Source organism: Thunnus thynnus, chromosome 10, assembly GCF_963924715.1.
Source record: "Thunnus thynnus chromosome 10, fThuThy2.1, whole genome shotgun sequence".
In the NCBI taxonomy this organism is placed as follows: domain Eukaryota; kingdom Metazoa; phylum Chordata; class Actinopteri; order Scombriformes; family Scombridae; genus Thunnus; species Thunnus thynnus.
The window spans coordinates 4,130,611-4,158,455 of record NC_089526.1 but is presented as its reverse complement, the minus strand read 5'-3'; the positions used below and the strand labels follow the sequence as shown (position 1 = coordinate 4,158,455).

General features: G+C 39.2%; 2 protein-coding genes and 2 non-coding genes across 6 annotated transcripts in view; all 4 read left to right on the top strand.

Moving 5' to 3' along the window:
- Positions 1 to 76: 76 nt before the first annotated feature.
- Positions 77 to 18,593, top strand: nt5c3a (5'-nucleotidase, cytosolic IIIA). 3 transcript variants are annotated; one of them, XM_067600496.1, is made up of 9 exons: positions 77 to 165; positions 503 to 747; positions 13,125 to 13,223; positions 14,052 to 14,121; positions 14,273 to 14,405; positions 14,542 to 14,631; positions 15,018 to 15,180; positions 15,375 to 15,575; positions 16,724 to 18,593. In XM_067600496.1, exons 2-9 carry the CDS (start codon positions 610 to 612, stop codon positions 16,823 to 16,825), a joined length of 996 nt encoding a protein of 331 aa, XP_067456597.1. In that variant the 5' UTR covers positions 77 to 165; positions 503 to 609; the 3' UTR covers positions 16,826 to 18,593. The 3 variants fall into 3 exon arrangements, with proteins under 3 accessions (XP_067456597.1, XP_067456596.1, XP_067456598.1); XM_067600495.1 differs by lacking the exon at positions 77 to 165 and having other exon boundaries at positions 468 to 747; XM_067600497.1 differs by lacking the exons at positions 77 to 165; positions 503 to 747 and adding an exon at positions 10,586 to 10,658.
- A 407-nt stretch (positions 18,594 to 19,000) lies between these two features.
- trnap-agg (transfer RNA proline (anticodon AGG)) lies at positions 19,001 to 19,072 on the top strand. The gene has a single exon. It is a non-coding gene; the product is annotated as a tRNA-Pro (tRNA).
- Positions 19,073 to 19,980: 908 nt separating this feature from the next.
- trnap-agg (transfer RNA proline (anticodon AGG)) lies at positions 19,981 to 20,052 on the top strand. The gene has a single exon. It is a non-coding gene; the product is annotated as a tRNA-Pro (tRNA).
- A 2,326-nt stretch (positions 20,053 to 22,378) lies between these two features.
- bbs9 (Bardet-Biedl syndrome 9) overlaps positions 22,379 to 27,845 on the top strand; it is a 196,700-nt gene continuing 191,233 nt past the window's right edge. Inside the window, exons 1-3 of the mRNA XM_067600493.1 lie at positions 22,379 to 22,502; positions 24,619 to 24,737; positions 25,644 to 25,800. Coding sequence (XP_067456594.1) covers positions 24,626 to 24,737; positions 25,644 to 25,800 — 269 coding nt within the window. The 5' untranslated portion in view covers positions 22,379 to 22,502; positions 24,619 to 24,625. The remainder of the gene's footprint in view (positions 22,503 to 24,618; positions 24,738 to 25,643; positions 25,801 to 27,845) is intronic.

Sequence of the window (27,845 nt, the reverse complement as noted above, 5' to 3'; positions counted from 1 at the left end):
GACCTGTATTTTGTTGAGAACTTTTGTTTTGAAATTTCCTGTAAGAACGGAAGTGTTTTATTTTGAACTTTTGGAGTGAAGAGGGGGGGAATAGTGATGGGGAAATGACAGTCCCTGAAGCAGAGAGAGATAACTCACATTGTTTTAACTTTTCCTGCATCAGAGGTAACAAGATGGATTTAATTTAAACATGCGCTTAAAAAAAGATGTCGGACTTTATTGTTAGCCTACCGGAGAGGTTCGCTAGCCAACAGTTAGCTTATGTGTTGTTGCTAAGTAACGTACAAACCAAATCATGTTAGCTTTATGGCTAAAATGAATTAGGAACCTTTTAACATGTAATTTGTATTAATTTTAAGGTAAAGGGGACATGTTTACTTTATTTGGCATTTATTCTCAGCCTTGGTGTTTATTTTTCATCTAGCTATTACGTTGATTCGGTGGGTTTGGACGGTTTCCAAAAATGTCTTTTCTACAGAGTGACCGGTCTCGTTTTACATAGACGATCTTTGGCTGGAAGGCGGCTGTTGACAGAAGGCAGGACGGGACTCTCCCCTCCGAGCGAGCGGCAGGCGGGCTGGTCGGTGGAGGAACAGCGGACCGACCGTCATGGACAAGACGGCCGTGGTGAAGGTCGGGGCCGCGGCCAGTGCCAGCGTCTGCGCCCTGTTCGGCGGCGTAGTTCTGGCTCAGTACATCGTCGCTAAGAAGAAGCGAGCGGGCAAGAAAACCAGGATCATAGAGATGGTGAGTAAAAGACAGGCACGCCAGTTGCGTCAAGACGGCTAAAAGCAGATAAGACGAGACCGGAAGTAGAGAGCCACAGCCTTCAAAATGTGTAATCTGACGGTTGTGTCATTGAGAGGCTGTTATGTGCAACGTTTTGTTATTACACCATCGTATTTTGTTATAGGATGTAGAAATCAACAGCGGTAGTCTTTAACTAGTAGGAACCACCAGTTGTTTATTATTGAAATCCGGATAAGGAATTTAATTCATTCCTATTATTGCTTTTTTCCCCTCACTGTTGCATTTTTAACACGCACAGTTTTAACAGTATTACCACAGTAATTATAATTTCAAATAAAATAATAACACTTTACAAACTAGGAGCACAAAGTGTTTTCTAAAGACAGCATAAAAGACAATTATACAAAGAAAAACACAAGATCAGCAAACTGATCAAGCACACAACTGAATAGAAGAAACTTACAAATTAATCATCCGAAAGGTAAAACAAGTGAAACTATTAATATAAACTTAAATCAGATGCTTGCACAACAGAGCTGTAGTATGTAAGCAATATTATAGTAGTTGACAGATAAAAAGGCGAGTCTATATAAATGTGTCTTAAGACAGGATTTAAAAGCTGAGACAGTCTCAGCAGACTGAATACGAACTGGAAGACTGTTCCAGAGCTGAGGTGCCAGTCCAGTAAAAGCTAATCACCATTTGACCTTAACCTGGAGTCTGGAACAGCTAGCAGGCCGAACCCAGCAGATCTAAGAGGCCTTTTGTGGACAGTAAGGAATTAAAAGTTCACTCATTTACTCTGTAATGTAATAAAGAGTTTTACATGGTAGAACCGGAATGAAACATCATACAATTACATATAAGTCAATGTAAAATGAATTAATGGAGTAAAATAAAAGATCTTCAGAGCTGAGGGGCCCTGACAGTTCAAGCTCAGTCACCTTGACTTGAGAGCAGCCAGAAGGACCCCTGCCTGAGGAGCTGATGCAATGTGCACCTTTTATTCTGAAAACCATCACCAGCAATTTGACGCTGTGTTCTTGGTAACCTGACAGCAGTAGCACTCCACCATGCTTTGCGCAGGCGCAGATGTTCCCCTAAAAAAAAAAAAAAAAAAAAGCAGCAGCTGTGTTTTTTAGAGGTCACCAGCTAGCTTTTCCCCAACAGAAAAAGAGCAGCAGCTTTCTGTTTGAGAGCAGAAAGCTTCTGTGTCAGTGATGCTCTCTCACAGCCCTTTTCACTGTCCTGCAGTCAGCTTTCTGCTACTGTTGTTGTTTAACAGGCAGCATGCAGGTTACGCAAGATACAGCAGCAAACATGCACTGAGTCCAACTCTCTAACCGGTCCGACAGGAATCAGGCTGGGCTTCATCCCTGTTGAAGTGTAAACAATCTACAACAAACCGCAAAATATAATGGAAATAGAGGTTGAAATATATGATTCATTAATTTAAAAAAAGGTTAAATGAGAGGAAGAAACACAGCATGTTTCATAACTGTTCACTGTATGGCACCTGAAGGTCACAAATATAGTCATTTCTTGACAGATGTTTTTGGTATTATGGCCCATTTTTGACTTAGATTCCCCTCTGTCCTCCATCAGGCTGTTTTGGAAGCTATTTACATAAAATCAGCATTATTAATGAACACCTCTCTACATTTGGAAAGATATAAATGTATTTTTTTTGTATGTGTATTAAGGGGGTAAAAGTAAATCTCATCTTTATCTGCCCACGTGACCACATTTGTAGCTCAGTAAAGAGGAAGAGGATGAGTACACTCGTGTTCTTATGGTTAATGTATAGTTGCAGGAAAATGTGTTGCATGGATGTTAAACTTGCTCTTTTAGTCAGTAGGCGTTGATATATGTTGTACTAGTATCTGTATGATTCATGTCTGAGTTACTCGGCTCCAGCTGTACACCTACAGTGTTTGTATGAACCGTCTACCCACACGGACACAAGCTCATTCAACAAAAGGAATTCCCCCAAATTCAGCCGCTGTCACTTTTCACGTTTCGTCTGTTGTATCAAAAACAGTCAATCAGCTGCAGCTGCAGTCAAACCAGATCTGGCTGCAGGCGAACCTTTATCGTTTTATTGCTGGTAATTTCCCTAGTTAGATAACCTCATCTACTTGTGTCATTGTGAGTGCACGTTTATCTGCGTCCACTAGCTTAAAGTGTGCAGCTGACTTTTTTTTTTTTTTTTTTTTTTTACAGCAGCATGGTTTGCATTTCTTGAGGTCAGTGTGACTGTTGACCCTTGACTTACATCTGGTTGCTTGCATCATTGTTGACTTAGGAACTTAAACTTTTGACTTCCAGTTTGTGAAATATATCAAAGTAAACATGATGAGAGGGAGAGACTTAAAACACTGGAGGGAAAGGGAGGGTCAGAGATGTGTAAAACTGATGTCGGTGTCGGTGTGCGTCCCTCAACTGGTCACCTGACGTCCGTAAACTCCCCACACAGAGCTGCAGAGTGAGAAGATCAAGGAAAGCCCCTCAGACGCCTTCTTCTTCTGTCTTCTTCTTTTCCTGCTGATCTGATTCAGTGTCATTAACAGTGCTATATTTGCAGACAGTCAGACAAATGAATTGATACAGTTTCGTTGAGCCTATTTAGTTAATCTCCAGGTAATGCTGCCAATTAGGGCTGCAAGTAAGGATTATTGTAATTATTGATTCATCTGAGGATTATTTTCTTGATTAATTGTTGGTCCATAAAGTGGCAGAAAGAGGTGAAAACTTTCTCAGATCCCAAAGTGATGTACAAAACCCAAAGATATTCAGTTTACTGTCATATAAGACTAAAGAAACCAGAAAATATTCATATTTGAGAAGCTGGAACCAGAGAATTATTACTCTAACTCATGTCTGTTTGTCTGCAACAGACAGAAACGGTGTAAAGATGATTTTCTCATTCACAGCTGCAAACCTCCACAGACGTAATCAAAGTCTCTTGAATGAAAGAGAACAAAATGACACATCGACCAAGCTGCAAGACAACAGGTCGTCATCTGTCGGCTTTGCTCTTTTGAAAATCCAGTCATCTGGTAAAAGAGTGAAACCAGGTGATGATTGGTTCTGGGTTTTAGTAGCCACTGAAACCCTTGGACGGAAACTAATTTCCTGCCTTGACCTTCAGCATGGAAACTCGTGATCATCTGTTTTTGATGTCGCCTGTTGCCACGGAAGACGGACAAACATCCGCTCAGAAACCCCCATGAGTCCAAAAACCACATGACTCCAACTCAGTTAGGCTTTTATTCTCTGTCCTGGGTTGAAACTTTACACAGAAGGTCCTCTAGAGTGAGTTTAGAGACTCTCATAACCCGCCGACTTTCAGAAATACTTCACAGAAAAACAAGTGCATTCTTTTCTTCATTCCCAAAAGCCATTGCGGTTGTTGTTGTTGTTGTTATGAAGTGGTTTTTGTTTTACAGCAGGCCCGCTCGTTTCCAGCATGCCTTTTGTTCACTGGTTGTTCCATATTTGTCCGTTTGCTCACTCGTTAAACTACAGCCACTTCCAAGTGTAACAATAAGCATCAGTTCCTGAACCTCACCAGTATCCCGTACCATAAAGAGGTCAAGGGTCAGAGCTTCAGAGCAGCTTCATGACAGAAGAAACAAACATTTATTTAATCCTAAAATAATCATTTATGATAGAGAAATGTGAGGATATGAAATAACTGCTGGGGAGAAAAGGAAGAAAGGACTTTTTTATGGCTTTGTTTTTTTAATCTCTTATGGTTCAAGATCAGAGCAGTACGATTCAACACCATGCAAAGGTTACCAAAACACTTGTAGTAAAGCATTTCACACTTTGCACATGTTTAGATTTTCATATTTTGTGAGTTTGTTTGTATTTGAAGTTCTTTCACATCTCTTCCATCTTTACTGTATCTTGAAAATAATTCAGTAATCCAGAGAGTTTTGTTGTTAAACTGAATATCAGATGAGAGTTTTGGCCTTATGAAAGACATTTGTGCTTAAAAACATAGATTTATATTTTTGGTTTTCATTTCATATTGATTGAACAGATATCTTCCTGGTGTTGTTGTGTCGATCCGAGTCAAATACTTTAACACAGTGTTACAGTACAGTATGTGTCGTCAGTATCTACAGTCAGACTATAGATAAATAAGTGCGATGTTCATTATTTTAGACGTGTTTGTTAGTCATGAACTTGATAGCAAGACTTACCACGCTGTCTGTCTGTATGACACAAGTTAACTGTAGATTATCAGTTCTACAATACATTTTGTATTAAAACAGTATTGGGATCAGTCAGTTTAGTCAGATTTTGTCTCTGCTGTTCTGCTTCAGTACATGAACTGCCACCTGTCGCCGGGGGTCGGGGGGGGGGGGGCGGGCACTCCTGTCCTTGATGACCTTTGACTCCAGCAAGCCGAGGCTGAGTCACAGCAGCCCGAACCTGTCAGTCACCTTTGTTCAGACTCGTGTAGATCAGGTGGGATTTCGGAGGAATGCAGGGCGGGATTTCAAAATAAAGCTGTGAGAAAGAGGGAGCTGCTAGAAAGTGTGATGTTCATTATTTTAGTCATAACTTGATAGCAGGATTTACCGTGTCAGGGCCACGTTAGCTCCACGCTGTCTGTCTGTATGACACAAGTTAACTGTAGATTATCAGTTCTACAATACATTTTGTATTAAAACAGTATTGGGATCAGTCATTTTTAGTCAGATTTTGTCTCTGCTGTTCTGCTTCAGTACATGAACTGCCACCTGTCACTGGGTGGATGGTGGGGGGGGGGGGCACTCCTGTCCTTGATGACCTTTGACTCCAGCAAGCCGAGGCTGACTCACAGCAGCCTGAACCTGTCAGTCACCTTTGTTCAGACTCGTGTAGATCAGGTGGGATTTTGGAGGAATGCAGGGTGGGATTTCAAAATAAAGCTGGGAGAAAGAGAGAGCTGCTAGAAAGTGTGATGTTTATTATTTCAGACATGATATTTAGTCATAACTTGATAGCAGGACTTACCGTGTCAGGGCCACGTCAGCTCCACGCTGTCCGTCTGTATGACACAAGTTAAATTTAGACTATCAGTCTCAGAGTTTCATCTCACTCTCGAAAGCAAAGTGAGTAGATGTATCTCCCAAAATGTCAAACTATTCCTTTACAAATAACCAGTGACGCTTCAATTTAGAATAACACAATTCTGAGAAATTGTATTTATATTAGTCAGCTCTCAAATTTGTTTCACTATAGACTCAATGTTAACTGCTGAAGGACACTGCAGCAGGTCATTTGGCTGCATATGTTCTCACACTGTTCACACCTGTGATTTTTTGGCTACAGTTTGGTCTCTGAACGCTTCATTGCCCTTGTAGCTTGTTTAGAGGTGTCTTTTATGGACTCATTGTGTTATTGAGGAGGCGGCCTGCTTAGAGTGTGTTTCACCCAGTTAACCACTAGAGGGCAGAATAGACTTTTAGTCTGAAGGGCTGCAGAAGCTTCCTGTACACATCTTCAGAGACGGTTTAGACTGCAAGTTTGTTTTATTTAACAAAAGATGCTTGTGCATCTTTTTGCTTCCTGTGTGAAAATATAATTTACAGATGTTGCTTTAACTAACAAGAATTGCTTTTATTGTGTTCACACGATGTTACAATGGCAGTGAAATTATAATTTGACATACAGAGAGACGGTTCAGATGACATTTTTGATCATTAACTTTGAATGAAAAAAGGATGAGGACAGGATGGACATCTCAGTGATGTGTTGTGTCCCTGATCATTCACAGATGAAAGTATTTAATTGTTTTCTGTATTTAAGATAGATGAGATTAGTCATATGTTCACAAAAGTACCATATAATCAATATTACGGTTCAGAGTCCTCATGTTTAAATAAAAGATAAGTCGAAATTGACTGGAATCTCTCACAACACAGTATTTTATGATGCATACATGGTTTATATTTTTCATTATATGATTCCTTTATAGTCAGTTGATCAGTATAATCAATCTGTAGCCAATCAGCAGGCTTTTGTTTATTGTCAGAACTTAAGTAAAGAGTCCTACAAAGTGAGGGAACTGCAAAGAAAATGAAACTGAGCGGGTCCGGCCTCTTACAGGGCTGCCCAACACTTGTCCCAGCGGCCATGCTGAGTTATCAGTAGCAACAGATGGCTGTTACCATGACAACCGAAGCCATTCTGGGTGCGGCCGTAGGCGTGACGTGTTTCTACATTTAAACTCTTTTGTATTAAAACAGTACTAGGATCAGTCGCTTTTAGTCGGATTTTGTTTCTGCTGTTCTGCTTCAGTACATGAACTGCTACCTGTCGCTGGGGGGGGGGGGGGGTCGGGGGGAGGGCGTTCCTGTCCTTTATGACCTTTGACTCCAGCAAGCCGAGGCTGAGTCACAGCAGCCCGAACCTATCAGTCACCTTTGTTCAGACTCGTGTAGATCAGATGGGATTTCGGAGGAATGCGGGATGGGATTTCAAAATAAAGCGGGGAGAAAGAGAGAGCTGCTAGAAAAAGTCAATGGGTGTGAAAACGTTTTTGTGTGCGAGTGCGTTTCGCAAAGCAGTATTCAAAAAAACCTTTCACCTTTGCTCCTTACTTCTTGTTTTTACTCTCCTGTTTTTCCCCATCTTTGTTTCATGGTTGTCTTAAAGCAACACACTCTGGATCAACAATTAAACCTCCAAAATACAAACGTAACCGCACTCGACTGATAAAGGTATCGTGAACTTTTTTTCCTCGCTCGTGTGTGGAGTTTAAAGGTGAAGCCTGTGCGACCGTGTTGAACCCGAGTTAGACCAGTTTTCTCCAGAATTTTATTGCATTTTTTTTTTTTTTTTTTTTTTTTTGGAAAGGAGAGAAGCAGAGAACAAGTGTAGCAGCTGTTTGGCAGATCAGCAGAGCAGGTTGTGAGATTCTTGGTGGTTTGGATTTGTAGGCGTCCAGGATTAGTTTCGGGATTTGTGTTTTTTTTTTGCAGAATATAATACTACATAAAATACAGCATGACAATCTGCTGCTAGTAAGGACGATCTGGTTCAGAATTAATACCCAGATGTTTGTATAAGGAGTTTTTTGAGCCACTTTCCTCTGTTGATGGTCGACAGTGTTCAGTTTTTTTAAATAACACTTAATATCAAATGCTTATTTTGGAGGAAAAAAAACAGACTTTTAAACCCAGAGGAATACTGAACCCACTGGATGTTGCTTTAGATGACATTCTAACATTAATATACAGAAACTCCATAAGACAATAATCTAACTGGAAGCATAAAAAGCAAAGAGTGCCATGTTTTTTTGCATCAAGAGACTCGTCAATACAAATGCTGGTCAGTCACTTTAACAGCAGCTACATTCAGGTACTCAGAAAAAAATCTGAAACTTGTTTGAAACTCTGAGCTTTTCACTAATGTTCCTCAGAGCCGTCCGTGTGTCCCTGCACTCTTTTTTTTTTTTTGCACAATAGCGTTAACTCCTCCCTCGGTGCCGCAGTGTTTATCTGCTCTGTTACAGTTTTCTCTACTCATGGCGCTCAGAGATATGAACAACCCAAAGTGCAGATGCAGCATACGCACGTCTCAAAACCTTTGGAGTCACTTCCAAAAAAAGGCAGCACAACAAACACATCCCGTTTTAATACCGCGGTACCAAACTGTCAGATTTTTTTGGCCACAAAAGTGAGCAATTATAGACTTTGCATTTACACACATAATGCAGATCTTATTACAGTCAAATTATAATACTTGACTTTATTGTTTTGACAGAACCGTACATGCAGACGACAAACTGAGAGTAAATGCAAAAAAAAAAAAAAAAGAGAATAAACCTGCAGTCATTCTACATTTTTCTCAGCCAGTTGGTGCTCCAGAGGCTTCTGTCGGTGTTAAGTTTGTGATTTATCTGTTGCATCTCAAAGTAACTGTGTTTTCAAGCGTGTAAGTTAAAATCCAGATCAAATGAAGATGGATGCTTCGTCTTGCGGTTTGCATGCACCATTAGAATACGCAGATAGAAACAGATCGCACAGGATCGTGTTTGAACAGATAGATACTGAGAGAACGCCTCGGGAAACTAAATGAAAACACTCCCTGCTCCTCTTGTAAATCTTGGCAACGACCGGTGGAGCCGCGGTCCGTCTGTGAGCCCGGTGTACAGCGGGAACGTACTGTTATTGTGGTGGCTGATGTGTAATCGGAGAGCGTCGACCTAGTTTTTCGGGAGTCGTGGTATGCGAGCTGCATGAGGTCAGCGAGGAGAAGAGATAGCAACAGTGCAGAGGACGGCGAGTCTCACTCAGCAGAAGTTGAGCCTCGGATGAATTTTCAGTGTTGCACAAAGGTTAAAGGCAGCATTCGACATTTTAACGTTGTAATTTAATGTCTTTTTCTGTTGTCTGAATCATCGCTGCATCTCATTTCCACTATTTTTCTCTTTAAATAACAATTATTTTCATTATCAATTAATGTGTTGATTATTCTCTTGATTCATCGATAAGGAGTTTGGTCCATAAAACGTCAGAAAACAGTGAAAAATGTTTCCCCCAAAGCTCAAGATGCAACCTAAACTGTCTTGTTTTGTCCCGACCAACAGTGCACAACCCAAAGATATTCAGTTTACGGTCATAGAGGACTAACTTGTACAGTTTCAGCTGTATTATTATAACATCATCATACCATTAAGTAATAATCTACCGACAGTATAATGAGATCAGTTGTATTAACAAGCTCTAAAATATTTATTTCATCATAGCCAAGAAAAAAAAAAGTCTGTTTTGGCTGCTTTGAACTTCCGTATTAGTGCGTCCTTCACTTTTTTCAGTCTGTTTGACTTGCTGCATGTATGCAAATGATGAAGTTATGTGTATGTATGCAAACTACGTGCAATCATTCCTTGTGTGAACAGCAGTGATTCTCATCTGACACATCTAGGTCGTCGAGGTGGTGTTCAAAACGTTGGCGGTTCTGATTTATTGATACTTCCATCGGTTTGATATTGATTTACACAACGTCGGAGGACTCTGTAGCTGATATGAGAAGGGTTGTGTTGGGGTGGATAGCTTTGGGCCCCGGGGCCCTTCAGAGGCTTAAACATAAGAACCTGCTCAGCTTGAATAATGTATGTGCGTGTGTGTGTGTGCGTGTGAGCAGGCAGTTTACAAAAGATTAAAACCGAATGATTGACAGACTCGACCAGAAAGAAGACGCAGTTTGTTTCTCTGTGTACGTTAGTGAGAACAAAGCAGCAGCAGAAAGATAAGACGCTGTAAATATGAGTGTGTGTGTGTGTGTGTGTGTGTGTGTGTGTGTGTGTGTGACTGACCATTGACCAAACAGCCTGGCGCTCACACCGAACCTTGACCCTTGTGACCTTTCATGTAGCGTCAAGCTATTTACTGCTTTATTTACTACACAGCTATTTACTGTGTGTTTGTGGGGAGGGGGGGGGTGGAGGGGCGTGGGGGAGGGGGGTTGAAATGTGTGTGCTCAGCAGTAGTAATACTGAAGCGAGTCCAGCCCTCTGATTGATTTTTTTAAAGGTTCCTTTTTCAAGAGGTCAAAGGTCACATTACTGGAACAGGGGGTAGATGTCACTTTTCTTCTACTGGCCCCATTCCACGTCTATTTATACTGAAACTCTGTGTGTGTGTGTGTGTGTTTGTTTGTGTGTTGACATTGGTCAGCTGATATTGTCAACTTTGTGTGTGTGTGCGCTTGTGTGTGTGTGTGTGTGTGTGTGCGCTTGTGTGTGTGTGTGAGCCCCTCCGTATGGGGGGAGGGGCTATGTTGTCTCAGCTATTTTGGGTGACGCCCCCCTCCTCCCTCCCTGGCTGCTGCTGTAGATATATAAACCCTTGTCAGCCACACAATCTTTTCTTCACTCTTGTTTTAGCTGAGACAACAAACCCGAGGTAAGCTTGTGTGTGTGTGTGTGTGTGTGTGTAACTTGTTATCCTTCGGTATGCTGTAGACATTTTTGGTTCATACGGACTGTAAAAAAAAAAAAGCAAAATCTTGCTGTCAACAATAACAATATCTGCCTCATCTGCTGTTATTAGGATGCTTTGACCTTTTGACCTCAGTGTTTATGGATTGTAATGTTATTAATCCATGAATTGAGATTCATTTCTGGTAGACAGTAACACATTCTCATGTCTGTTTTAATTATGCAAATGTTGTTAAAAGCAAAAGAAATGTGATGAAGAACATCTGGATGTTTCCCATCCTGTGTCTTCAGGATATAGTTGTATTTAATTGTAGTAAAGGTAGCGTTAGTAGTATTTCCTGTTTGCTCATTGGAACAGCAAGTTTGAATTTCTCTGCCATCACACACACACACACACACACACACACACACACACATTCTCTAAAACTCTGCCGCCTGAGTCGTTTTCGTACGGCTGTGTGATCCTGTAAAAGAATGCAGAACATGTTTAGCCTGCTGCAGCCAAATGTGTGCTCATCTGTCCAAGAAGGAGAGTAGTTTTTTTTAAAGAGATAAAGTGTGTGTGTGCATGTCTTATTAGAGAGTCGACTTAAACAAATAAAGGAACTAAGTTTTATATTTAGTTTGTCTTCTGGGTGTTATGTTTCTGTAGGGATCAGAGTGATTTATGAGGTGCTAAGAAGCTTGATGCTGATTATGTAAGACCGAGGTGGGGGGGAAGTGTGTTTGTGTGTTTTTCAGTTGTTAGCTTTTCATCAGCGCTGTGGACATCTAGCACGTCCTGTATGCCGCTACGATCACCTGCAACTGTCAAGATTGTCACATCAGAAGGAGCTTTTAAGCTTTTGTACATTCATAAGCGGTATACGTTGATTTATAGATACTATATGTTAGTAGATAGACGTCTGTAGAGCTGCAGTGATTAGTCAATTAAATTATTTGCCAACTATTTTGATAATCGATTAATCATTTTGGGTTATTTGTTAAGGAAAAAAAACATTTCCAGCATCTTAAATGTGAATAACTGCACCTCTACATCAGTTAATTAAAAAAAAAAGGAATTATTAAACAGCAACAAAACTTTACTAAGTTATGCACCCAGTCTTATTAGACTGGCAAATGTCTTTAGCTTGTAATAAATGTATTTAAAAAGACATTTCCTTTCAAGTTATTACCATCTTATTGGTACATAACCGTGTCATAACCAGCTTAAAATACCTCATTACACTCATGAGATATTGGTGTAAGTCCAACCACATTATGACTTAGCAAGATAATTTAGCATCATACACTCATTCCCTCCGGCGCTCCGTGTCAGCCAGAGCAAGCCGAGACCGGTTTTGTTATTTGTCGTCCGTCGTCAGTCGGGATCAGGAAGGAGAGATATTTCAGTGGAAGCCTGGATGGTGATGAAGATGTATTCTTCAGGAAAGCTGGAATCATAGCAGGAATCTACATACTTTTGTGTTTTCCCTTTTCTTCTTCTTCTTCTTTCTTTTTATCATTCATCCCATTCGTTCCAACCTGGCAGCAGTGTTACAGCCGGACCAGGCAAGACTTCCAAAAATAAAAATACGTCCATCTTATCAGCTTTATGCACAAAGAGGCGGAGAGAAACGTCCAGGCTCAGGAAGTGACGAATCAGAATAACAAACCGGCCTCTAAACTCAAAAACTAGAAAGTTTTTACTTCAAGATATTTAATTTTCAGAATAAATTAACTTGAGGCTCACCATCATCCCTAATGAGGTCTGCTGCTAACTTTTTTTTCTATTATTCCTGTTGTATTTCACATAAAACTTGTAGAGAAATGAGATGTTTTGAGTCCATTTTGCAGCGGCGGGAAATAAAACAGATGCTGTTCAGACGCAAAGAGAATTAAAAATCCCAGACGTGCTGAAGTTCTCTCTCTCTCTCTCTCTCTCTCTCTCTCTCTCTCTCTCTCTCTCTCTCTCTCTCTCTCTCTCTCTCTCTCTCGCTCGCTCGCTGGGTTTCCTCGCGCGGTGTCACTGTGGCTGTTTTGTGTGTTCGTTCAGCTTGTTATACAACACCGACGGATTCCAGACATCAGCTGTTTCATGACCCTGACACACACACTCTCCTGGAGGGGTTCCTCCAGGAGAGTGTGTGTCTGATCCAGGGAACAGTGTGTTCAAACACCCTCAAGATTTGACTCTATGAGTTATTTATGAGTTTAATGAAAGGATGAGTTTATAATCAAGTCGGAACATGTCTTCATACCTCTCAACACACACACACACACACTTCCTCCTGCTCTTCATCTCTTCCTCCTCCCCAAACTGAAGCATCAGTTCATGATGATGAAGTATCTTCATGCTTCATTTCAACAGTTTCACTATTCTCCAGCTCTATAATATTGAAAAACGTAAACATTAGTCTGAAATAACCTCTCTCTCTCTCTCTCCCTCCAGATGCCTCAATTTGAGAAGACGACGGTCCACATGAGGGACCCCGAGAGGGTTGAACAGATCATCTGTGGCCTCATCAAGGGAGGAGCTTCTAAACTACAGGTTCGACATCAGGTGTTTGGCAAAACAGCACCGCCTGCTGGTAGTGAAGCTCAAAAGTTTATCTCAAAGACTTACAGCTGGTTCAATCTTTTACAATCAACTTGTGTTTTTAAAGGAGGAGCTCTGGTTGTTTTTTGAAGCCAAAGACAAGTAGATTAACTGCACAGACAGACACAGAATTGCTTATTTAGAGCTTTTCTATATCCAAACAGAATATCAGGGTTGATCAGCAATGACAGTTCAGTGTCCTCCTCAGAATCAGCTTTATTGGCAAAGTATGTTTACGCATATGAGCAACTGGACTCACAATGTACTTATAGTTCCAAGAAGGATATTCAGGTTGAAACACATGGACATACAGCCGAAACTAAGACAACAAAGCTGAACAAAGACATGCAAACATTAACATAAAACTGTTATGTACAGCTTAGTGAGTAAGTCGCATAAATATGTGTACACAAACAACAATGGACAACAACATACACTCTATATATACAGATTAAATAGTTTCTTTAAACTCTAAACAGGGATATAATAGTGTAAGGGGGGTGTTCTATTGTATGGGAAGTGTAATAAGTGGTTTTATGTATAATATAAAGAGCGTTCTTAGATTTACATTAATTTTGACACTGATGGGCAAGATGTTCATGTTATTACACAATCTGTATGTTAAACTGTAATATGATCAGTGTTACAGGGTTATTGTAGAGAGATTATGTTCTGTATGTGTGTATAGTGTTTAAGGTCACTCACTCTTTTAGGCTCTCTGTGAGCTCCTCCGCTTCTTCTACTGTCTTTCAGTATTTAATGTGTCTGGCTCTGTTGCAGGTCATCACAGACTTCGACATGACGTTAAGCAAGTTCGCCGTCAACGGCAAACGCTGTCCAACGTGTCACAGTAAGTACAACAAGAAAAAAACACACACGAGGCATTTCCTAGTTTCATGCAGTGGTTTGGGATTGAGGATGTGAGGAACCTGCGTAGTCTGTAATCTGTGAATACAAATACATACCCATAAATTCTAATATTTTCATCCTTCTTCTCTCAGATATCATTGATAACTGCAAGCTGGTGACGGAGGACTGCAGGCAGAAGCTGCTGCAGCTGAAGAATAAATATTATCCCATCGAGATCGACCCTCATCTCACCATGGAGGAGAAATACCCGTTTATGGTGGAGTGGTGAGGACACACACACACACCTGCACACACACCTGCACACAAAAAAACACCCACTGTCGTGCTCACAAACAGCAGAATACACTTTTTTTGCAAAGATAAACATAATGCATTTAAAAAAATGTGTGTGTGTTTGCAGGTATTTCAAGTCTCACACGTTACTAGTGGAACAGCGGTTAGAGAAAGACAAACTGCCCGAGGTGGTGAGAGAGTCTGACGCTGCACTCAGGTATCTGTTACTCTTTGATATAATCAATTATATTATTATTGAATTATTATGTCATAGAGAGATCAGGGTGTCTTGGATCCTCCAGAGACAAGTTTTAGAAGATGTGATGTGTTTGATTGACAGGTGTTATGATATGAAACAACACCTGGATTAATGTTTTCTGATGGTGTTGAATTTTCGTTTATATCTGTAATATTTGTAAAATTAGAGAAAAACATGCTTTTATTTCCAATTACCATCCATGAATAAACAAAATGTTTATGGTTCATCTACAAGTCCATCTATATATCAATAAACCTGTGAAAAAACACTAATCAGGCCTTTAAATTATTATTTAAATTATTATGACTGTAAGACTGTACTGTATAATCACTGCTGGGTTTCAGGGAAGGCTTTGAGCAGTTCTTTGACCGCCTGCACCAGCACAACGTCCCCGTCTTCATCTTCTCTGCCGGTCTGGGCGACATCCTGGAGGAAATCATCCGCCAGGCCGGAGTCTACCACCCCAACGTCAAGGTCGTCTCCAACTTCATGGACTTCGACGACAACGTGCGTTTTATTTACTTTTTCAGAATTTCTTATCCGACCAAGCAGCTCTATATTCTACATCTTTATGGAGTCCTTCAGTGACCACATTTTACACTTTTAAAGAGATCAAAAAAATGTAAAAATGTACTTGACATAATCCTCGTCCACCATGTTGTTTTTCTCTGTTGGTCATTTTTATCACGGTGGTCTCACAGGGAGTCCTGAAGGGTTTCAAAGGCGAACTGATCCACGTGTACAACAAACACGACGGCGCCCTGCGGAACACGGAGTACTTCAAACAGCTGAGGGAATACTGCAACATCATCCTGATGGGCGACTCGCTGGGGGACCTCAGCATGGCCGACGGTGTGCCCAACGTGGAGAACATCCTCAAGATCGGCTTCCTCAACGACAAGGTACGACGGCCACAATGCACAAACACGGATCCTAAAAGATAGGGAAAATGTCCCGGAACATCTGTAGGTTTGGAAAAGAGAGTTCACAATCTTAAAAAAGTATAATATATAATATATATATACCGTATTTTCTCTAATAGTGGCCGCTGTTCAATTAAAAGCGGAGTCTCCAATAATGGCTGGGGTGATGGTTGACATGAACAAATAAAGGCGGCAGGGGGGTTTATTTGTGCTCTAGAAACTAACCCCTGTGAAACAATTAGATATTTTTTTAATTGATCTGATTCACTGCTTTCTTACCAGCTCCATCTCTTCATTCACTCTCTAGCTCCCTCTCCCTCTTTTTTTAAAATGAGTTGGGAAACCGACAGTAAAGCCGTACTTTACTTTTAACGTCATCAAATGAAAAGAAATGTCCGCCCCCGCTCCTCTTGGTGCCTGTTATAATGTGACTGTGGTTTGTAGTAATGTACAAGTGCCACAAGATGGCGGTAGCTATAATTGAAGTACCATAAATTTTCCACCAATGCCACAACACTGTAGAGAGTGAACATGGCACCAAGCTAGCTGGAGGTGGGAGGAAGAAAGTTAGCTTGGAGCTAACGTTAGAGAGACAGCTGATTGATATTTGATATTTGACTGTGCTGTTAACTGGCTATTAATGTTTATATCGAGCGTAACGTCACCTCAGATTTGTTTAGTTTTTAACTGACACTGGCCATATTTCCCCTCCTGTACTTGACCGGTCATACTTCACACATTAATTATATTAAAATGTTTGTGTAATGTTTCACAATATAAGTCGGGAAATGAAGGCTTTTAATTTTATTCATCATAGCATAACACAGTAACAAAAGTTACACAGAGCAAACAGAAGCAGATCGGAAAACAATGAACTAAAATATGAGCAAATATACTTATCAAACAGAGGGAATTAAGAATAAAGGCCTCTCTCTAATATAAGCCTGCTTCCATTAAAGGCCTGGTGCCCTCTGCAGTTGAGGTAAATAAAGGCCCCGGCCACTATTAGAGAAAATACGGTATATAATATCCCAAGTCACATTTGAGCGCTGAAAACATTGTCTGCTGTGAGATTTGTGATGCTGTAAAGCCTCTCCTGACAGTTTCTCTCCGGTCTTTCCTCGCAGGTGGAGGAGCGACTGGACAAATATCTGGACTCTTATGACATCGTCCTGGTGAAGGACGAGACTCTGGAAGTGCCCAATGCCATTCTCCAGAAGGTTCTATAACTCCACCCCCCAAAAGTTCACCCCTCCACCCACCTCCCACCAAATCCACTCCTCCTCCTCCTCCTCCCATCACCCACACCCCCCACCCCCCCGCCGGCCTTTCAGACGCTTCACACAAACCTGAAGCTTTGTCGTCAGCCCAGACTGGACACTATCTAACCCCTCCCACTCACTCTGGATCCCACTAGAGTCGTCTTCTGACTCCTCTCTCTCCCCCTCCATCCCCCTCCTCCCCCCTCCCTCCACCCTCTAAAAAGCCTTTTTAAAAGACATTTTACATCTCCTGAATGAACTGTTTCAAAAGTCCATGCAGCAGCAGCAGCAAACCCGTTTCTGGTGTTTTTTTTTGTCTGTTCAAATAATTTCTGATGTTCTCTCTCTCAAAGTCATTTATGAAAAAAAGAATAACCAAAAGTTATAAGAAAAAAAAAAGCCCCACAAACTCTCACTCCATCTTTATAATTTGCACATTATTGTTACCATTGTTATTCATTGGATTATTTATGATATGGTAATATTTGTCTACCATAAAGCCAGTGCCCACAGACGGACACAGTGTTATCTTTGCAGCTATCCCAGGACCTCAGTTGCTCTAATTATGTGTCTGGTAGGTTTTGCAATTTCAGTTTTAAGAAGTTATGGAAGTAACTGAAGGCAAAAAAAGGACCTTGAAAATTATAATTCCTAGTATATATATATATATATTTAAAAAATGCTGTTGCTAGGTGACAGCAGCAGTATGATGACACAGTATTCATTTAAGAAAATATGTCAACATGTAACGCAGCTGATCAGAGGAAAACGCACTTTAAATTCTGTGTCCGCCGGGGGAAGGGGGGAGACCAGGTCCACCTGCACACGAGCACACGTGTCAGTAGTTTTAATTTGTGGATGTATATACAGGTTCTTGCACAGAAAAGCCATGTTTACATAAACTCTCTTCTTGACCCCCCCAACCCCCCCCCCCACTGTGCTCAATTGGCATCATATCAACACAGAAGAAGAAGAAGCACTTTATTCTACAGCTGAAAGGCATATTGACAAATGTCTTTTTTTTTTTTTTTTTTTTTTTTTTACTGCATAGCTGACTCAGCAATCAAGTGTTTTTCTCCCACAGGTCACCATGACAGTGTAGGAACTTGGCATTAATGCTGAAGGTAAAAAAAAAAAAAAAAAAAAAGCCCCTTAAACCAAAGTAATACAATGTACAAGTACAACGAAGTGCTGCGAAATCACAGTATAGTTTCTGTCACTATTTCAGTAAACATTAAAGAAACGTACTGCTGTCTGCGGCTCAGTTTAAGTTCATCACATTTTCGTTCTGTGGTTTTAAGAAACTGAGCACTACCTCTAAAATATTAATCTCATGTTGTTGTTTTTTTTTGTTTTTTTTTGGGAGGTGCAAGGCTAAAATGTCTTTGTGTGTCTCAAAACGTTGCATTGAATGTTCTCTTTGGATTTGTATGTACGTGTTTTTAAATGTGCTGCTATCACCTGCATGTTGCCTTTTCTTATTGTTACATTTATGTCAAAAGAAATGGGAGAGAAAAAAAAAATATATATCAATAAAAACAGGGGGATAATGTCATACTGTATATGTGGACATTATATGGAAATGTATATTGTCTTATTTGCATTTGGAAATATTTCCAGAAGTAGATCAGCTGTGTTGTATTTTTATGAACGGACGGCTTTCTCTCTTTTCTTGATGGTGTGAAATTGAAAATGCAATAAAATGTCATTTTGTGAGGCCATGAGTGGACAGAAATCCGGACTAACATGGACCTCATGATGAAGCCTTATTATATCATATATAGATAATAGATTATAAATTATTTAAACAGCATATAGAGTTGGCTTATAATTAGAGTAAGACAATAATATGCCATGAAAATGTTCAAGTACAAAGAAGCAGTTCTTTAAATAAGGTACTTTGACTACATATACGTACAGTGATTGCTAAAATGATGATGATTGTGACATTTTATTTGTCTGGTATCATAAATTACATAACAGCATGAAGACAGATTTCTGGCTGCAGTACCTTAAATGTCCAACAGATGGCGGTCGGTGACAATTTGAAGACATCTGGAAATATGTTCAGAAAACAACAGAAATCCCACCAACGTGGCATCTTGTATCTTCAGAAGTAGTTGCTTGAAGTACTGTAAATGTGGCTCGTTGGTCTAGGGGTATGATTCTCGCTTAGGGTGCGAGAGGTCCCGGGTTCAAATCCCGGACGAGCCCTCCTTTTTGAAAGGTAATGCTTACCTGCTTATGAATGGAGATTTATCTTTAAAGCAGATTTTACGAGTTAATTTCTATAGCAGGAGAGTAAACATACATCCTCTCAATATAGAAGTTAAATAATACACAAGTTAATACACATTACACACGTTGAGAAAAAAGATAACTAAGCAACCAAACAGGATTATGTCTGTTTATTAATCCATAATGTGATATACATCAATGACATGACTGATTTTACCAAATTTTGAGCCACAAATGTATTTTGCATCTATAAATATCTTATCAGTCATTAATAAACGGGTGATTGATCCTTTATTAATGTTTCAGAGAGCAGAGAGAGAGAAAGTTTTCTTTAGGTCTGACACTATTAGTCTGTAAATACATTCACAATCACACTATATTATCATCTAATGTTCTCTAAATTAATAGGACATGACAGCCATGATTATTTCAGGATGAAATAGACAATATTTGAATGGTAGGTTTCATTATAATCATTAAAACCATCAATCAACACTGACCCTCGATGTGAGAAAATGTATTACAGCTGCACAACAATTAATCAATTTGAATATCTACATTTTTTGTATATTCTGGGCCACTTTAGATAAAGTCTTTATGTCAGACGTAAAGAATGTCATTTAGCGTGTTTTCATTGCTTTCAAGTGTCTGACCCGAACAGTGTGTAAGAGTTAAGTTACTTGTTTAAATAGTTACACACTCTGGTGATGTGAATTAACAGCAGTTCTGGTAGAAATGAAGCCTGCTGCAGTGCAATAAAAGGCCTGTAGATGGCGCCCAGTTACCGGAAAATATATAACGGTGCTGTAAAGTTGTGAGGACTTTGTACTACGTGGCATGTACATTAAGTCTGAAAGTCACGGCTCAAAGTACGCTTAGTACGTGGCTCGTTGGTCTAGGGGTATGATTCTCGCTTAGGGTGCGAGAGGTCCCGGGTTCAAATCCCGGACGAGCCCTCAACTTTTCTATATGAAGTATAAAATATATAACGGGACAAGGTTGATCTTCAAATGCAGATTAAATCAGTGATTATAAAACTGGGGTCCAGGGTCCTCCAAGCGTCCTTGAGAGTGTTTCACGATGTCTTCAACTAAAAAGGCAATAATTTCACTATAATTCCATTCATAAATATCACAATAACAGAATATATGACTATGTTGGTCATGGGTTTAATACACTTTCTGTAATAAAACATCTAAAAGTAAAAATCTTACCAAGTGTGAGACCTTGAGACAAAATCTTATCAAATGGGGTCCGTGGTCTAGTTTATGTCAGTTTAGGGGTTTGTGTTGTGAAAAAGTTTGAGAACAACTGTATTAAATTATTTAATAGACATCAATAAAAAACACAGCTGTATGATAATCTGTACTATATCATAAATGACATGATATTGTTTATGCTACATTCAGTATCATGTTTTTTTAAATTTTAATATTTCTCAGGAAATGCTCACATGTTTTTGTCATTCAGCTTTATGTCATATAGTTTATTATCAGTCGGATACTCAGATGTTAAACTGACTATAACCGCTATAATCTTTATGGATATAGAAAGTTTTTACTTTTAAATTAATATTTGCAAAATTTCTTGTTATTGCCTACATTGCTGAAAAAATAATTTATTTGGTTATTAACCAAATAAATCAAGCTTAAGTTTAACATGTTGAATAAAGTGTATTTTTTACATGGGAATTTATATTATAGATTTGAATTGAGCCTGAATATGTATATTATGTTTAATCAAAAATGAATGTGACAATTATATCAATTAGCCTTTAGTTACCCACAGTTACCATCAGTGGTGGAATGTAACTAAGTACATTTACTCAAGTGCTGTACTTAAGTACAAATTTGAGGTACCTGTACTTTACTTGAGTATTTCCATTTTATGGTACTGTGTACTTTCTACTCCACTACCTTTATTTGCCAGCTTTAGTTACTTTTCAGATTAACATTTTACATTAAATAATATATTTTCACATTCTAATTGTTTAAATTGTCAGCTATTTCCTGTTTTAAATGTGTTATGCAGTTTGTGTGAAAGATGCTATACAAATAAAATTTATTATTATTATTATTATTATTATTATTATTATTATTATTATTATTATTATTATTATATAAAAACTATGATACACAATATGGTGCATTACTCTTACTTTTAATCTACCCAAAGTATCTCTTACATGTGTTTGTTAGTGATCAAAACAAACAATATAATATACTATAATAACATAACACAAGAAACATAACATAAGAAGCCAGTCTACATGATGAGTACTTTTATGTTTGATACTTTAATTACATTTTGCTGATAATACTTCTGTACTTTTACTTAAGTAATATTTTGAATTCAGGGCTTTTACTTATAATTTAGTATTTTTAGACAACAGTATTTCTACTTTTACTTAAGTAAAGAATCTGAATACTTTGTCCATACTGGTTACCATCTGGAGATCACCAATCCACGGTGATGGAAAGTAACTAAGTACATTTACTCAAGTACTCTGCTTAAGGACAATTTTGAGGTACTTGTACTTCCACTCCACTACATTTCAGAGGGAAATATTGTACTTTCTACTCCACTACATATATTTGACAGCTTTAGTTACTTTTTAGACAAAGATTTGACACAATGGATAATATAACAAGCTTTTAAAATACAACATATTGACATCTTACAAAAAGCAGTGTGTAGTCGGGGTCACATTTCACATGTCTATGAGTTGTTAACAGCTCCACCAAATAGTGATTTTTCCCTCTAAACTTCTCACATGCTTTCATTTCAGTAAATGTTCAAACGATCCAATATTTCACCAAACATCAAAGATTAGAGAAAAAGTCCAAAAACTGAAAACAGATTTGTGTATCAGAATTTTGTTTTTTCTTCTTTCCTCTCCCATTAATCATATGTATATAACTGTATATAAAGTAGTTGAAACTAGCTCCACCTCCAGCAGCTACAACAGTAACATGCTGCTCTAACACTGATGTAATCTAATGATGTCATATATAATAATATATCAATCAGAGGGACCAAATCACTACTTTTACTGCAATACTTTTACTACATCAAGCTCATAATACTTATGTACTTTTACTTAAGTAGTATGGAGTATTTTAGACGACAGTATTTCTACTTTTACTTAAGTGAAGGATCTGAATACTACTTCCACCACTGCCAATCCAGTTAAGAAGACCCTAAAAACAATCTGTAGCCCAAAAACTCAATTTCCCACCAGCCCTTGTATTTCTGTACATGCGCACTGCAGCCCAGCTTCTCCGTTGAGCGTCAGTACCATGACAACAGGACGATGGCTACAAGCAAGAGGGTGAGAAATGTGATTGCTGTGTGAACCAGGAGTAACAAAACGTCGGATTTTACTGACTGGCTCGTAAACTCAGAGGTAAGAAACACTCGTGAACACAACTAAAATGTTTTGTCGTCAGCGGAGAAGAGGAGAAAACAGCAGCGTCTCTCTTCTTGATCTGCTAGCTTGTATCCAGGTAACTTGGAGAGCTAGCTAATTAGCCAGCTAAGCTAAAGTTAATTCAGCCTGTTTGACGTTTAGCTGCGAGCTAACTTACCTATGCAGGATGCCTCAGTTTGAAACCGACTTAAAACAGCCCCCCGAATGCATTTATACTTCACTATTTTTACAGTTTTTATTATTTAAACATAGAGGAAGTATTTCACATGTGTCCTCCTGGGTACTAAACACTAATAAACCCACAGGTTTCTGGCTCTGTGCTATTAAAGCCCAAGAGACTATGAACTTGAATACCAACCAAAGACTACAGCAGCTAATTAACTGGCTCGTTTCTCTTTCTCTTTCTGAAACTGTGAACGGACTCTATGCTGTAGCTTTTGATTCCTAACACTTAAACACTTTAAGGCTGTTAAAAAGATAGAAGCCTTTAATTGCCTTTTAATTGCATTTGCTTGTACAACACCTTTAATTGCATTTGTTTTCTTTTGCCTTTTTTACATCTTTGTGCTTGTACTTTGATTTGATTCATGTCCGTTGGCTGCTTTAGCATTTTAATTTCCCTTTGGGACAAATACAGTATCTATTTATCTGTCTAAAAAGTAATTTCTCCCTCTGAAATACTGAAAGATCCCAGCTGAAAATGACAGCTCCAGTCTGACTACAAATTCTCATCTGTCAAACCGCTTGAAATTTGAATTTTCAACATGTCCAAACAGATATTCTGACATAAAGTACATGGATATTAGAGGGTTAAGGTTAGGTCTTCTGGTAGTTGTGATATTTTATTCCATACAATCACAGCATGTGGAGGTTGCTTGTAATAGAAAGTAACTGCTCACTTTTTATCTGTGGAAAAACATTTTGCCATAAAACAGCACTGGTAATATGGGATTCAGCATCTTTCTAAAGGACGAGAACATGTATCCCTTGGCTGAAGGACACTGTTCCTTGTCACTATACAGCTGGATGTTATGAGTTAAAGTTATTTGAAATTTCTTCCAGCTTTATCCTTGCAGAAAGCATTCTGCAAAGCTGATATAATATGTATTCACAGCTAATTAAATTTGATAAGATGTGTAACAGGTTGTGCCAAGAAAAGTCAATGAAGCACAAAGCCAAGCAGTCACATGATGATACTGTGAGTCACTTAGCCTGTTAGAAATAATGTTACTGCTGTCAGGAATTAATACGACTGCATGTGGAGCTGCAGCTAACAATACTGTATTATCAGAATGAATGCAGAAAATGTCTGATATTTAATTTTATTCCATGCATTTTAAATTGTAATAATTTTGAGATTTAATATTAACACCTCCACAGAGAATATCCACAATTTCCAACCTTTTAAACAAATCTTTTTTTTATGGAATATCTTGTTAGTAGAGGTTGTAATATTCCTTTATCAGGCCTGTGTGGCAGTGTACCGTAGATAGGAGGGATTCTGGATTAGCTGCCCGTTCCACCTGCTCAGCATTTAGCAAGTAGAAAAGCTGCTTGCTCCCATCAACCCCCCCCCCCCCCCCCCTCACTCCCCTTCACACTCACAATCCTCGGGAGCCATGTGACCGGTCCTCTGCTCTGCCATTGGCTGCAGGTGTCGTTATGGTGCACAGAGTGAGAGCAGACAGAGATCATAGTGGACAGTGGTCCAAGCTGTCACCATGTGAACAGCTTGAGCTACACCTTTCTGCTCAAACTGGGTGTTGTTGTAGCTAACAGCCCAACTATGGTTCTTACATTTATTGTATGTCTTAACATTTCAATTACTGTTGTTTTTTAAAGAATAAAAAACTTTGTGTGTCTTTGTTTAACTATCACTCGATTAATAGTTGATGAATAAACTGTATTGCTACACATAATCATTTAGGAAGATTTAATTAAAAGTTACTGACATTTAACGACACAAATTACTGAGAAACACATCAACCGAACACTATCTGACACAGACACACCTTATATACTGTATGTCAAGTTCATAGCAGAAGAGATTTAACATTTGAATTTTTTTGTCTTTCTCTCTTTGTGCGATCAGAGGCAGGATGTCTCTGTTCAAGGCCCGTGATTGGTGGTCGGCGGTGCTTGGCGAGGGGGAGGAATTTGACCAGGGATGCATCTGCGTCGGAGACGTAGACAACAGCGGCACCGGACATGGTCAGTGTGTGTGTGTGTGTGTTGCTGGTGTCTTGTGGAACCATGCAAATACAGAAAATGTGTGTCATGTATAGTAATTTAATGAGGAAGTGATGCAGCACCATACAACGTACAGACTGCAGGACCACATATGAAATGAGTCCATGTTGAGGTTTAGCCATTAAATTAATATATAAAGTTAAATGTGCACTCTCATACTTTTATTATAACTTGGTTGATTGTGTAAGAGTTATTTGTAGAGTAAATAGAAACTTACCAGCCACGGACAAAAGGAAGATGCATTTATTTGGTCGGTGATAGCAGCTTCTAGTCTGATATCTACACGCATATAATGTTATATAGGGAATTAGAATTATTGAATTGCACCAGAATGACAGTTTTTCTTCTTTGGCTTAACAGAAAAAGATACGATATAATCACAGATCAAACACTTTTGCATCTAAACCTTCTAAATGAGATATTCCTTTTACTACAGAGGACAGAAATTAAACACAAGTCAGTGATCATATGGGATGTTTTGATTTGATTTAGTTACATTTATTTCAATAGTGTGTCATGTTAGCACTTACTGAGGTCTAATTTGTCAAAAAAAAATACAAATTTTAAGAACTTGTACTGTAACACTGACGATGTTCTTAGTTGTTTTATAATTTTAGATTACATCTTGTATCTATGGAAGTTGAACACACATATTGAAAGTTGCTCTGGACTTAGATGTCTGACCCGATCTTTCAGGTTACTGCCTGGTCAGAAGTCATGTCCAGGTAGCCTAGAAGTGGCCAAAATGTAGGCAGAACACAAGAGAGGGATAATAAAACTGTTCTGTTCTCTGTTTCAGTGGCAGTGACAATCTTCTGACATATACAACATCTGTATTTATCCTCCTCTGTGATTATAACATTGCAGACAAGGTGGTGGTGGGCAGCTACATGGGGATGCTGCGGATCTTCTTCCCTCATACCAATAAATCCAGTGAGGCGGGCCAGGGTTCGGCCGAGGCGCAGCTTCTGGAAGTCCAGCTTCAAAACGCTATCATCCAGGTGGAAGTGGGAAAGTTCGTCTCGTAAGTAAACGTACACAAGCCAACGCCGCCAGATGTTTAAATAGAGATGTGCTGTAGCCATGCTGGTGATATTTCTTTTCTCCGAATTAAACCTCCACGCTGTGAGAAAATCTGTAGGGTCAGGGTCCTGGTATTGTTCATTTCTGGCTTACTGTCAGCCATCGTTAATGTTATTAGTAACACCTGTTCTTTTCCTTATATGACAAGTCAAAATGTCTGCTGTGAAAAAGGCCTTTTGGTTTGAGTGTTAAGAATGTGTCACTCCTGATAAATCGAGTCACCGCAGATTTGAGCTCTAACACGCGGATCATTGATTGATCTCTCGGTGCTCCCTTCCTCCCGCCTTTACCTGTTTTAGTGTTTTGTAGGTCAGAGTGGCATTAGCCTGATGTCCCTCTGCCAAGAAGCAACCTTAAACCACTATCTCACGAATGCAGATCTGTACCTTATTGTCTTAGGACAGATAACGGATTACGCTCATCTACTAAAGGCACAAAGAAGATGTTAGACCCTGAAGCAAATGTAAATTATATTTGTTCACTTTTACAGAAACGTTTCTGGTCAGATTCATCAAAGCTTGTACCATTTTGAAATACATATTTAATTTATGTTTTCAGATTTAATTAATCATTTCATCTATAAATGTCAGACAATAGATGTCTTTTTTTTGCTTGTTTTGTCCAACCAACACTCAACCAAACCATTTACAGAGATATAAAACAGACAAAAGAAGCAGAAACTCAAATTTGAGAATCTAGAACCAGCAAGTGTTTAATATTTTTTGCTAAATCTGTTGGTTATTTCTTGTGATGTGTAGTCAGGGTGCAGGGCAGTGGTGCTTTCTGATGTTTCTGGAATTGTAATTGAATTCTACTATTGCTACTATCATCAGCTAAATGCTTAAAATATAAATGTAAAATAAGAATAACAAGTTATTTATGAAGCTTTTAAGTCTAGTGTAGGCATTCAGCTAATGCTCATATTTGCAAAGGCTTGTTATTAGTGAGGCGGTCAGAGGTCATTGTTAGACAGAACCCGGAGCTGTTGATAGATGTATCGGCCCGCTGCAGGAATTGAACATTTGAGCTTTAGATTACAGGACAGCTACTCTTGAGCACTCTGGCTACTCTGGCAGCCATATCTCCTCTGTTTGTGTTACATATGTGCGCTGCCTGGGAATGAATCACTGGTCTTTCTTTAACTCTGTCATGACCTTCTGTGAATTATAAGTTTTCATAGTATAGCTAACAATATAGCCTTACTTCAAACTGCCAGGCAGAAACACCCATTCATAACTCATCACACCACTTTTTCATTCATAGAAAAACCATCCCTGCTGTTACTTACCACCACATTAACATGTCCTTTTTTTCCTCTCTGCACTGCATGCTAACCCCAAACCACCATGTCAGGATTTCTCCCCCCATGCTCATGATTTACCACGATCTATCAGCCACCAGGCGGCCCAAACATAGTTGCGCTTATAATGTCAGGCTAACCGCTGAGTTGCTAGCATAGCTGCTGGAACCCAAGAGCCCCATCCTGATTTGTTATTGCACTGCATAATTGGATCTGGAGAGCTGACCTCCGACGAGTCAAGGTCAAGTGAAATGTGAAAATGACTTGTTTTGGAGTAAAGATGATTAAGCTAGCCCTCGGGAGGAGCGGGAGGAATGTAATGACGTGAGATGATGGGATGGTGGTGATATGTATGTTACTTAGTGGAGACTTTTATCCACCTTATAGTATAATGTATTTAACTTAGAAGGAAAGGAAACACACTGAACCTTGTGCTCTTTTTAAAGACACTTCTTGATTGTGTACATTTTAGGCCTGAGTGACTCCCAGTCATTCAGAACTGGAGCAGAAAGTGGAAGACAGATAAAGAGAAGTAAATTGAGACTACATAACTTTATAAGGAATAGGTACCCCAATTTTCTCTTATAACTGAAAAGTTGAATGCATGAGCTGTATAACACACCTTTACTTGATTCCTTATACTTTTGCATCTATAGCCTATTTGGTCGGTTATGAAAAGTAGCTTA

Coding starts and splice junctions, on each gene's coding strand:
- nt5c3a (XM_067600496.1), top strand. CDS start 610: ATGGACAAGACGGCCGTGGTGAAGGTCGGGGCCGCGGCCAGTGCCAGC. Junction 14,632..15,017: donor GAGTCTGACGCTGCACTCAG/GTATCTGTTACT, acceptor GCTGGGTTTCAG/GGAAGGCTTTGAGCAGTTCT. Junction 15,576..16,723: donor TCGGCTTCCTCAACGACAAG/GTACGACGGCCA, acceptor CTTTCCTCGCAG/GTGGAGGAGCGACTGGACAA.